General features: G+C 42.5%; 1 protein-coding gene across 1 annotated transcript in view; it reads right to left on the minus strand.

The window, feature by feature from the left end:
* Positions 1-1,969: 1,969 nt before the first annotated feature.
* LOC148131889 (uncharacterized) overlaps positions 1,970-13,239 on the minus strand; it is an 83,257-nt gene continuing 71,987 nt past the window's right edge. Inside the window, exon 5 of the mRNA XM_087953610.1 lies at positions 1,970-5,143. Coding sequence (XP_087809736.1) covers positions 2,856-5,143 — 2,288 coding nt within the window. The 3' untranslated portion in view covers positions 1,970-2,855. The remainder of the gene's footprint in view (positions 5,144-13,239) is intronic.

Here is a 13,239-nt window from a genome sequence, read left to right on the forward strand (position 1 = left end):
AGCCTCGTGGCTATGGAATTTGCTGATTGCCCAAAGGAATTTACAATCCAAAGGAATTTATTGCTTACTTCAGATGGTGCTGTAAGCTAATAGTTGAGTGTCAGCCGATTAAACTGGAAGGGAAATTCATTAGAGAAATACAGGACTTCAGTAAGTTGCATGCACTGTGGCCGTGTTATGCTTTTAATTTTTTTAGTAAAGAGAGGAGAAGATGAAGAATCTTTAGGCTTTTAAGCAAAAAGAAATTGCTCCTTGCATTCCTTTGTTCAAAAAGCTTGCTTGAATCAGTCTTGTGTCTTGGGGGGGCGAGGAATGTGCTCCGTTGCTTTGAAGATGGTCCTTCAATAATGATTTATAACCCCCAATAAACAGGCTAAAGAACTGCAGGGGCCTCTTTTTATTGCCTATTCGAAGCAACCGAGAGCATAAGAAATGCGAAGCCTTTCTGTTGGAATGAGCAGAGGAAAATCAGTTTTCCTTTTAGAAATACCACCAAGATTTCTGAAACTTTCCCATTGCATTTGGAAAGGGTTTGTAACTGGAGGAAGACAGGGATAGAGGGGGAATACCTGGCCCCTCCCCTTGTTTGCAAATTAGTTCCTTTTGAGCTAACAGAGAAGTTGCTGAAGAGAGGAGGGGATCCTGGCCCCTTCCTGCAATTCCAAACAGGCCGTAAGGTTTGTGGCTCGAAGCAAGGGAGAGGTACTAAAGGAATAGCATTGCACATTCACTCCTGGCTTCAATATATCTTTGTCTTTACCACAGGGACTGCAAATTAACGTGCATCCGGCCCTGTTCCCTGGGAAACCTGAGCCTTTTCCAAGGAATCTTCGGCCTCTTTGCCATCTTCCCCCTTCTGAGAGTTTAACTTTTATTGCAAATATTCAGATGTCTCACAATGCTTGTAATCCTTTTCTTGAAGAGCAAGGAAATATTGACTATAATTCTTTCTCCATTTTCAATGTATTGGACACTTAAAGACTTTACAGTACGAAGGCATTAGAAACAGCCACAGACAATAATTCCATAAGTCTAGGCCAGGGCTCTCCAAAATGGGCAACTTTTAAGAGTTGTAGAGTTCAATTCCCAGAATCCCCCAGCCAGCATGGTAACATGTGTGCCAGAGGAAATCTGGGAGTTGAAGTCCACAAGTCTTAAAATACGTTTAGGGACTCCTAGTCTAGGCGCTGACCTATTTTGATGTTACCAAATTCCTTCCCTGTTTTCCAAATCCGGTTTCAATGAATTGGCAATTGTCGGTTAGACTGAAAAAACACATTCTTAACATTCATGATTGTGCCTTAATAATAGTGTCATGTGATCACCATTTGAGACCTTCAGACAAGCAAAGTCAATGGGGAAACCCAATTCACTTAACAACTGTTACTAACTGAACAACTGTGGCAAAACTTGTACAATAGCACAAAACTCACTTAACTGACTTGCTTGGCCATGGAAATTTGGGGCTTAATTGTGGTCATAAGTCAAGGGCCACCTGTATTTTCTGGAGCTGGTTGCCTGAATTGTCCAATTTACCCACCAAAAGGAGCCTGTATTTGAGATGTGTAAGCTAAACCTTAAGCCGCTTCATAAGTTGGGACATTAATAAAAATCAAGCATAATCAATATTGTATCTCAAGACAAGAAATCAATTAAACACAACTAAGGTTAAAGGTGGTGCAGACCAGTGCCATCCCTCCAGTTATTCCTTTTGACACAACTCTCAAGTCTATTAGTTCATTCTCTTCCGTCACTTTCTCCCAGTGAAGAGCTCACTGGAGATCCTGCTTCTCTTTGTTAGGGGCAACCGGGGGGCCCCTGGGGGGCCCTCCCGGGGGAGAGAGCGCGCGGCTGTACCCCTGGTGCACCCCCCCAGCGGGGCTCCCCGGCAAACGGGAGACCAGCCACCAAAGAACCCCTCGGGGCGCAGCGGATTTGGGCGGTGAACGTCCCGGGCCCCCCCTGTTCTAGCCTGACTTTCTCCACATGGGTGTAATAGATCCACTGCTTGATTCCTTCCAACTTTAGGGAAATGTGGGGAGTCAACACCACCAGGTCTGGACCTCACCACTTAGATTGCAATGTTTCCTCTTGAAATATTTCAGCATCTTCTCTAGACTCTAAGCCAGCTTTCTACAGCCTTATTTTGTCTGAAAATGTTATCCCAAAGGCGCTTTTTAAAAAAAGTCAACTGGATTTGTTTCTTCTTGAAGACATTTCACTTCTCATTCAAGAAGAAAGAGAACTGAAGAAACTTCTTGGATAAGAAGGGAAATCTTCTCAAGGAAATAAAAAAGTCCAGTTGCCTTTTGATAAAAGCACCTTTGGGAAAACCAGAGCCTGGATGACTGAGAATCTCCATAGACATCCAGATGTGTTAGTTCCCAAATCCCTCCCTCCCTTTGCTGTTTGCATTGACAAAAGTTGATCATTTGTTGTATGTTATGTACACTTGAGAACGTATGCATTGGAGACACATGCCTTGTATGACCAATCTCACTTGGCCAATGAGAATTTCCTGCCCATCCCCATTTCTATTTCTATATTCTATTCCATTTCTATTCTTATTGCTTCTAATATTATTCTACTCTACTCTAGCAGAGATCAAACAAACAAAAGTTAATTCCTAGTTCTACAAGGGAACTCTTCTTTTTAATGGATCAAGATGTTTCTGCTGCTTCGGAAGCTCTTCCCATACTCCATGCATTTCTCCAGAATTCTCCTGCAAAACGTCTGTGGACATTAAGCAAATTTTGAGAATCAAAACAAACGAATTCACATAATTTTTTCCTGCTATGTGTCTTTTGTTGATTAAAGTCACTCCCGGTTCTGCATTTCTTTCCACACTCCACACACTAATCGGGCTTCTCCCCTGTGTGGATTCTTTTATGCAGGATAAGATTCTTGCCATCTTTGAAATTCTTTCCACACTCAATGCATTTAAACGGTTTCTCTCCTGTGTGGATCCTATTGTGGGAGGTAAGACTACTACCATCATTATAACATTTTCCACACTCCAGGCATTTATAGGGTTTCTCCCCTGAGTGAAGCCTTCTATGCATCCTGAGTGAATTATTACGTCTAAAGCTTTTTCCGCACTCATGACATGTATATGGTTTCTCCCCAGTGTGGATCCTCTTGTGGATACCAAGGCAACCACTTGTTCTGAAACTCATGCCACACTCTGTGCACTTATACGGTTTCTCCCCTGTGTGAATCCTCTTGTGGATCGTCAGTGCTCCAGAATCATTGAAGCGTTTTCCACACTCCTGGCACTGATATGGTTTCTCCCCAGTGTGGGTCCTGCTATGTTTGATATAGCTATATTTTGTTTTGAAACTCCTTCCACACATACGGCATTCAAATGGTTTCTCCCCAGTGTGGAGCCTTTTGTGGCGAGAGAGATGCCCTGAATTGGTGAAACATTTGTCACATTCAGTGCACTTACAAGGCTTTTCACCTGTGTGGGTCCTTTTATGGAGAGTAAGACTACGTGAATTACTGAAGCTCTTCCCACACTTGGTGCATTGATATGGTTTCTCTCCAGTATGTATATTTCTATGGTAAGTTAGGTGGCTGGATCTACGAAAGCTCTTTCCACACTCCAGGCATTTGTATGGTTCCTCCCCTGTGTGGCTCCGTTCATGGACATGAAGGCCACCAGACTGGGCAAAGCGTTTTCCACACTGCAGACATTGAAAGGGTTTCTCCCCTGTGTGGATTCTGTGATGAGAAGTAAGGGTTGAAGAGCAACGGAAGCTCTTTCCACACTCCATGCATTGAAATGGTTTTTCCCCCGTGTGGATCCTCTCATGTGACTTAAGATGACCTTTTTCACTGAAGTTCTTTCCGCACTGCAGGCATTTATAAGGTTTCTCCCCTTTATGCAGCCTATTATGTACGGTTAGAGCACCTCTTCTGCTAAAGCTATTTCCACACTCCAGGCATTCATAGGGTTTCTCCCCTGTGTGGATCTTCTTATGGGAAGTAAGGGCATTGGAGAGCCTGAAGCATTTTCCACACTCTGTGCATTTATACGGCTTCTCTCCAGTGTGGATGCTCTTATGTAAATTGAAATGGCCTTTGTGTGCGAAGCTCTTTCCACACACCGTACAATCATATGGCTTTTCCCCTGTATGGATCCTATTATGTAAGGTTAAAATGCTGCTTCTGCTGAAACTTTTTCCACACTCCAAGCATTTATAGGGTTTGTCCCCTGTATGGATCCTCTTATGGGAAGAAAGAGCATTAGAGGTCGTGAAGCATTTTCCACACTCTGTGCATTTATATGGCTTCTCTCCAGTGTGGATCCTCTTATGTGAATTGAAATACCCTCTGCGTGCGAAGCTCTTTCCACACACCGTGCAATGATATGGCTCTTCCCCTGTATGGATCCTATTATGGTGAGTGAGGTCCCTTGCAGAGCAGAAGCTCTTCCCACATTCTAGGCATTTATATGATTTTTCCCCAGTGGGACTTTTCTCCTGGGAATTCAGTCCCTTGCTGTGGGTAATCCTCGTTCTACCCTCCCTGAGTTGATCCAACCTCTCCTCTCTGTGGAGGCTTTGATGTGAAGTAAGGGAGGTGCTGCTTCTGAAACTGTTTTCCCTATTAATGTACAGATGTTGCTTCGTCTCTTCGTGGATCTTCTTATGTGAAGAAAGATCACATTTCTGACTGAAGGTCCTTCCACAATCGAGACATTTGTGTGGATCCACTGCTTTGTGAATCTTCTTATGCAATGCAAGACAGTGGCTTGTACTGAACATTTCTGTACACTCTGTACATTTGTATGGTTTCCCTCCTTCTTGTATTCTTTCATGTAAGGGAGGAGGAAGGTTCCTTCTGGAGTGTTGCCTGCTTTCATCTTGTTTCTCTCCAGCAGGGCTTTTGCCACAGTCACATCTTCCAGATTCATCACAGAGTGTTTTCCCACACCTTGAACACACTTCCTTTTCATGGCAATCATCTGCTTCCAATAAGACATTGGTTTCTGGACAAGGTAAACCAAAGCAATTCTCTACCTCTCCCATTAACTGATTTTGCTCAGAACTTTGCTTTTCATATATCTTTTCTTCCTTTTTCTCTTTTGGCAAAGGTGCTGCTGCCTCTTGGCCAGAATCCTCCATCTCCCATCTGTCAACTGCTTGCAACAATAAAAAAAGAAAAGTTAACACAAAGTTAGGTGCGAAAGGGTTCAAGCACCATTGCTGTATTTGAACAGAATCAAACTGCCTCCAAAATTGCATTGGTTCAAAACATGGTGTCAATCCTAGTCATTTTGGATCGTGTTCAGGGTTGGCACAGCAAGGCTGGGTAGGGCTATGAGAATGGAAGAGGGGAGTAGAGATGGCTGGGCATGTGTAGCCAAAAAAGGAATTTTTTTTTCCTTGGGAAGGAAGGACCTTCTCATCAGCACCTGGTGAGGCACGGGAGGAAAACAGCTGGACTCAGACTGTGACCTGATTGGACCATGTGATGGATGAGTGGACTAGGGGGAAGAACTTTGAATTTTGAATTGGGTGGGAAAAACCTCTGGACCTTCAGAGTTGACTTTTCAGCAGCTGTGCCAAAAGGACTTGCCTAATAAATCTATACTTTAAGGAATCATCAAACCTCAGAGATTTGAGTCTTTTGGGTCTGTTACTTCAAACCCTCACAAATGGTGCTATGCTTGGGATTAAGTTGATATAAGATTTTACCTTTGGCTCTCTCTTGTCCTCGGTGGTACAAAATGAAAATGTGAAAATATTGGCTAAGATCATTTGAAATTTAATGGGCGAGAACCATCAGCATTACTGCTTCAGATTTAGCTCAAAGGAAGCAGAAGGGACACTTAAAAGAGGCCTTCATTCATTCATTTGTTTATTTATTCATTACATTTATTGGCCTCCAGGTTGCCATAGGGAAACCCTTGATGCCTTATTATATTAAAAGGATAAAAACTATATAAACAATAAAATAGTGTAAAAATACAAATACTCAGTCCTAACTAAAAGATAATAAATTTGATGATGGAGAACCTATTGGTTTAATTGGACCTGGGAGATGAGCTTCAGCCTCGTCTCCATGAAGGGTTTTTTCCTTGAAAAAAATTGGTTCTCACTCTGGGATGTTCATTCCTCTTTATCCCAAAGGGGCTTTTTCTAAAGTCAGATGAACTTTCTTGTTTCCTTGAACAAGTTTCTCTTCTCATCGAAGAAGCTTCTTCAGTTCTGACTCTTTCCGACCAGATGACTGCAAGGAGTATAAATCCTTGTGCTAAACCCATGGATTCTTTTCAAGCTCTTAAGTGTCATCATTATAGACCAAAAGCAAAAAAATGAAAGCAACTTCTAAAAAACAAGTGGGACAGGAATGATCAGAAACAGGCTAGGATGGGAAACTTCATGGAGAGAGTGTGGAGATTTAAGGCCATTTTATCAGACTAAGTAGGAGTAGAAATGTAGAGAAGGACACTCTTATCTACTGCATACATAGAACAAATTAAGTCTTTTATCTGAAATGCTCATTTTATCTGAACTGTTCACATCCACCCTTTCAGAGGAGGGGGGGGGGACCTGTCAGGGAATTTCTCAGTAGGTATCCAAATGAAGTCAGAAATGCTGACACAAACTTGATATAAATTAATGTTACATGTATGTATGTTTGTATGCACACACACTGTAAATATATATTTACAGAAAAATTTCATCCAATTGATCTGGAAAGTGTTGGGCAGCTTGATCAGCACACACAGCTTTTTACCTGTTGTTCGTAAGTTATAGTAATTAAATCGTTTTCGGTCTTGCGCAAACCAGCCACGACTGGCTCCAAAGGTCTCATTGTACTCCTCACCTGCTGCTCGCTTTAGTGTTTCAAAAACGCTCTGTGCCTTTCCCTGAATCAGATGAAGACTAATGGGACTTCTTTTCGGGATGTCATCGTCAATCCAAAGCACAAGGAGCTGTTCTGTTTTTCAAATGAGGCCTGTCCTATTTCTTGTGATTATGGCATCAGTTCCTAAAGTTTAATTGCCTCTTTTATCTTTTCTTTACCCTTAAGGATTGTGTATATGGTGGAACAAGCCAGTCCTCCTTCTTCTCCTATGATCTTTGCCTTCTTCCCCTCTTCATTGGCTTTAATTATTTTCATTTTGATAATTTTCCCCTGTTTCTTACAGAGAGAGGGGGGGGGGAGGCTGGCTCAGAGCTCTTTAGTAAGATCAATGTTATGATTTGGGGAGGAAGTATTGTAGGGCAATAATGTGTCTTCCTTCTCATTTCTTTCCCTTGACAAAAGCATAGCAATGGTCGCTGCTAGCAGCAATATGGTGTACAGTATTTGAAAGTCTTTTATTTACAGTAGTGTATTAAACTGTGGTTTATATACTCCATCTTTGTGTTTAACCTGTTCCACTTGGTTATTTGTTCCCTTCCTGCACAGCATGTGCAAGATTGAATCTGATTCTTAACAAACGGGAAAGAGTGAATTGTGAAGGCCAATACTCTCCTTACTGTCCATTTGTGAAGAAAAGCCAGGTTTCATAGAAAAGGATGAAAACCTCAGATAAATAGCTTGCAAATTTGAAAATCAGCACTTTAGAGAAGAATACACCAACAAAACAGGAATAATAATTCTGGAGGACTTCACATGCATTAATTAAAAAAAAATATTTTACACTACAGTAACAGAATCCCTTACCTAAGGAGGCCACGTTCCTCTTGTTTTCCAGCATGACCTCCCGGTACAGGGCTTTTTGCTCAGAATCCAACAGGGCCCACTCCTCCATGGAGAAAAACACAGCAACATCCTCAAATGATACCAAATCCTGACACAGAGACAGGGGGGAAAGGACAACATATTCCATGAATATTCCTAACAAGGAACACTCCAATGAATTACATGCGAGTCTTCTTAATGAAAACCCCTCACAATTTCCAAGTAGGGCAAAGGAGCATGTAGGATATTGAATTTAGTAGCTGGAACAGTAAAGTCTACAATTGTAGCGGATTAGTTAGAGAATGCTGACTAATGCAGGATGCAATCTGCCCTACGATTAGTTGCTGTAAGTAGAAAGGGGGCGTTTCCCTTTTTTCCCTTTTTTTCCTCTCTGTGTTCTGCATGATGCTTTAGATTTACCTCATGATGTTCCTCTGTTTTTCTGATTATCTTATGTTCTTACTTTTGTGGATGGTGACGAAGACTGCTGTAAATTTCCATGTTAAATATATTTATGTTTATATAAAAGTCTCCAAGTCTATGTCAGTGTCTCCAACTTCATCTGGGCAGCAGCTGCGCTCTCTACAAAAGCCAAGCTTGGACTTTACTTTTTATTTTGGGCTTTTATGTTCACCATTTAAAAAAATGCAGAGTATATAATTATAATTGTATAATGTATAAATTAAATGTTAAATGAGATTTGAATGGATAACAACTATAAGATATAAAGGTGATAAACTCTATTTGGTAATCACAGGGGAAACCTTGCTTTTAAATGCCTGGAAGCATTCTTTTCCCTTTCAGGACGATGATGGAAAAAGAATGTATGAAATTATAAGCAGGACAGACAAAAGTACAAATATAATGATTAGAAAGATCTAGAAATTTAGAAAAAGCTATGTAATTGAATTAGAAAGGAATCAGAAATAAGGTTGAGGAAAGTAAAGGAAGGGAAAAATTATTGAGAAAATGATAAAATAGTGTCAAGATATGAAATAGAATATAAAGATGAATATGTAACTGAGATTATGTCTGTATGGAGATGTGACAACCTGGAATCATGCTGCTCTCAAAAAAGATATTTTATTTGTATTATGTTTTGTGAAAATCCAAATAAAACTTTTACAAAAAAAAAAAAAAAAAACCCAGAGTAAAGACCACACCTGGAATACTGAGTTCAATTTTGGTCACCACATTACAAAAAGAAATGTGGAGACTTTGGGAAAAGTGCAAAGACCAACCAAGGATTAAAGGCTATGAGACTAAATGACACGAAAAACAGTTGCAGGAACTGGATATGGCCAGTCTAGGTAAAAGAAGGACCAGGGGAGACACAATAGCAGTGTTTCAATATTTGAGGGGTTTCCACAAACAAGAGGGGCTCAACTTATTTTCCAAAGCACCAGAAGGCAGAAGAAAACAAGGGATGGAAACTAATGGTGGATAAAGGCAACCTGGTATTAAGTAGAAACTTCCTGACCAGTGAGAACAATTAAGTAATAGAACAGTTTCCCTTCTGAAATTGTGGGCTGGAGATTTTTAAGGAGAGACTGGACACCCACTTGTCTGAAAGGGTATAGGGTCTCCTGCTTGAAACAGGGGGATGGACTAGAAGATCTGAGATCCCTTCCGATTGTCTTATTCTGTTATTGGGAGATTGGCACATCTGGGGAGGGGAGGGGAGAATCCTCCTACCTGGGTTGGAAGCTCAGCTGCTGTTGATCCTCCATTACAAATAACTGGGGTTCCGGGAGATAAAGACAGGGCCATGAGAGGGTCTAGGAGTAGGGGAAAAAACAGCAAAGGAATAATTGGCTATCAAACATCTTAAGGACATTCTTGAGCATCCAGTGCAAAAGGCTGATTTTAGCCTGTTTCTAGGCTAACTAGGGAACCCCTTTATGTGAGTCCTTTGGAGCCACAGCAACAACACACAGAAGCTCATCCTGCATGAGAGGAAAACTGAAAGGTGTGGAAGGACCAGGGACTGGATTCAGAGGCAGATTATCTCAGCCATGAATGTGTGCATTAAAGGACCAAATCTGTTATTCTATGTTGCTATAATGTTCACCTTCCCTTATGAGATACTCAAGGAAGATTACAAAAACTCTTCTTTTACAGCTGGGACTTGAAGTGAGGAACTACTGGCCTTTTTTGACGGCTGGACTTCAACTCCCAGAATACCTGAGCCAGCTGGCTGAGGAATTCTGGAATTTGAAGTCCACCAGTCATAAAAGGGCCGTAACTTCCTCACCCCTGGATGACAGCAACGTTTTTCTATCTTGTGAGCTGTTAAGATATGTGGATTTCAACACACGTGGGAAATTCTGGGAGTGGAAGCCCACAAATCACAAGGTTGCCCAGGTTGAGAAACAATGGCCCACAGGAAAGTGCGACGCCTCTTTAAATGCACCCCAAATTCAGTTCAATTGAATGATGGGAACGAGGAAAGGAAGGCGGGCGAAGAGATGGAAGGGCCTCAGGAGGAGCCTTGAGCCGATGCTCTCTCCGGAGGGGGCTCGTCTTGAGCAGCTCCCCGAAACAGCAGCTCCAGGGAGGGATCGCCCCCTTTTCTCCCCGCCGGTTTCGCAGCCCTTCAACTCCGAGCCTCCTGGATCTGAAACGGCCCCAGAGCAAAGGAAGCGACGGGAAACGGTCAGGAAGGGCCGGCAGAAAAGAAAGGAGAATAAGAATCATCTCCCCCAGGAGAAAGTGGGGACGGCAGCAGCGATCTTAGCAGCGCCCTAAGAAGCTGCCTTGAAGGGTCTCCTGTCCCGGATTTCCAAGGAAAGAAGGAAGGAAAAGGGAGGGAGGAATGAAGGAAGGAGGGAAGGAAGAAGAAGCTTTTTACCTGGCTCTCAATAAGAATGAGGCGGCTCTTTCTCGCCTCGCCTCCGGTCCCCTAGAGATGCGGGCAGGAAAGGATCCGCGATCGCCGCTGGACACGCTTCCTTCCTTCCCTGCCGCGCAAGTGGATCCCCCACCACGGAACGACCCCAGCCAGGAATTTGCAGGGCCCAAGCCGGAAACGCGTATAGGTCCTCCAATTCTCCGCAGGGCGGGGAGCGCCGCCCACTCGGGGCTCCCCCTGCCTGCCCCCTTCCTTCTGCCATGGAGGAATCTGTCCCGGGTGGGAGCGTCAGCTGGGCAGGGAGTCCAGGGCTGCTTCTCCCCAGGCAATCAGAGAAACGGGAGAGAGGGAGGGGACGGAGCCCAAGGAGGGGAAGGAAAGGGATGCGGAGCACCAAAGTTAGGAGGTAATAGCTCTTTAACAGATAATCAGTTGGAAGGGGTCTTGTAGGTCATCTAGTCCATCACCCCTCAAGCAAGAGACCCTACACCATTTCTGACAGTTGGCAGCCCAATCTCTTCTTGAAAGCCTCAACTGATGGTGCTTCCGAGGTCAAGCGGTTCCCTTGGTTGATTGTTCTCACTATCAGAACGTTTCTCCTTATTTCTAGGTTAAATCTCTCCTTGTTCAGTTTCCACCCATTATTCCTTGTCTGGCCTTCGGGTGCTTTAGAAAATAGCTCTGTGGCAGCCCCTCAAATATTGGGACACTGCTATCAAGTCTGGTTCACAATTTAAAACGTTTAGAAAAGAAAGCGGTTGCAAGTGCGGCCTCCAAGACCCTTCCCAAGTGGATTGAGTACAAGGAGAACAAAATCCTATTTTCAAACTAATACATTTATACCCCTTGCACAATGCACGCCACGCCTATAAAGCCCTCCCAACTCCCCCTTATTATCTGAAATTATACTATGAGCTAAATTATAAGCTGAAGGGTCAACATCGGATGTCTTGTCTTGTTTTATTTCAGATAACTGCAAGGAGTATAAATCCTTCTGATAAACCTGTGGATTCTTCTCGGGCTCTTAAGTGTCGTCATTGTAGACCAAAAAACAACAAAATGAAAGCAACTTCTAAAAAACAAGTGTGAGAGGCAGGATCAGAAACAGGCTAGGATGGGAGACAGTCATGGAGGCTGTGTGGAGGTTTTAGGCCATTTTATCAGACTAAGTAGGAGTAGAAACGTAGAGAAGGACACTTTTATCTATTGATACATCGAACAAATTAAGTCTTTTATCTGAGCTGCTCACATCCACCACCCTTTCAGACCAGGGGGAAAAACCTGTCAGGGAATTGCTCAGTAGATATCCAAATGAAGTCAGAGATGCTGACACAAACATTATATAAATTAGTGTTTTATACATTAATATATTTATATATATGGTATACACACACACTGTAAATATATATTTACAGTAAAATTAATGTTTACAGTAAAATTGATATGTTTACATCAATATTTACAATAAACAAGATAATCAGGCTAAGATGAGCATCCTGAGGTAAAATTACAGAACACAGAGGAAAAAAGGCGGGAAACAAGGAAACTCCCCCTTTACACTCACATTAACCAATCACAGCATAGATTGCCTCATGCAGGAGAAAGCTCCCTCCAACCAATCGGCTGTAATGGTATATTCTGACTCCTTGTACATCTCCATTGTTCCAGCTACTAAATTCAAATATGGCACAGTGGTTAGAGTGCTGTACTGCTGGCCACTTCTGCTGATAATAGGCTGCCTGCAATTTGGCAGTTCAAATCCCACCAGGCTCAAGGTTGACTCAGCCTTCCATCCTTGCCAGATAGGTAAAATGAAGACTACAAATATTACAGTGCAACCCTACCTACGGAGGCATTTTTTCTTATATTTCTTCTTCTATAACAACTAAAAGATATACAATATATTCCAATTGTGCCCTTATCCCCTCCAAAACAACATATAATCTTGAGTACGTTTATTCCCTTTGCCTTCCACCAACATTGTCAATAGGGCCATTAAAAAGCTGAACCCAGCCTATTCTCCACAACAAAGGAAGGATAAAATTACACACATGGGATACAGAGAAAAAGTCTACAAATTAGCTAAGATCCCTTCCCATAGAAAACCATAAAACAGCAAAAACAAACACCCAATGGAAAAGAAATGAAGAACCTTAGACACTTGAGAAAAGGAGACACTTACAGTAATAAAAAAGGCATGGCAGGAAGAAAAAGATTTAAACCATGGTAGCAAACCAAAGGCATAAGAGAAAGCTCAGGATGTTGCAACAAAATGCAAACTGATTAATTATAAAGAACCAGCTGCTACAAAGGGCCAGGGAAAAACAGAGATTGGACTATAAAACAATTACTTATTTGCCTTCTATCCAGATCCCAGGATGGAAGATCCCAATCTCAAGAGACAGGATTTAAACGCCATAAAAAACAAACATACAAATCAAAAGACTTTAAAGCAGGGGTGTCAAACACAAGGCCCGTGGGCCAAATCCGGCCCGCCAGATCTCGTCTGATGGCCCGCGGTGCCGCCGCCAGCCTTGCAGCCTCCCCCTTTTTTTTCTTCAATGAATTTACTCCGTGCCTGCACGGAGTAAATTCATTTTAAAAATGGCTCAAGTTAAAAAAAAAAAAAATATTACTTACCTTCCGGGACCTGGCCCGACTTCTTCCTGCCCCGCACTGCTCCCTGG

Source organism: Notechis scutatus, chromosome 2, assembly GCF_049901735.1.
Source record: "Notechis scutatus isolate UNSWTSFEM ecotype Mainland chromosome 2, rNotScu1.2, whole genome shotgun sequence".
In the NCBI taxonomy this organism is placed as follows: domain Eukaryota; kingdom Metazoa; phylum Chordata; class Lepidosauria; order Squamata; family Elapidae; genus Notechis; species Notechis scutatus.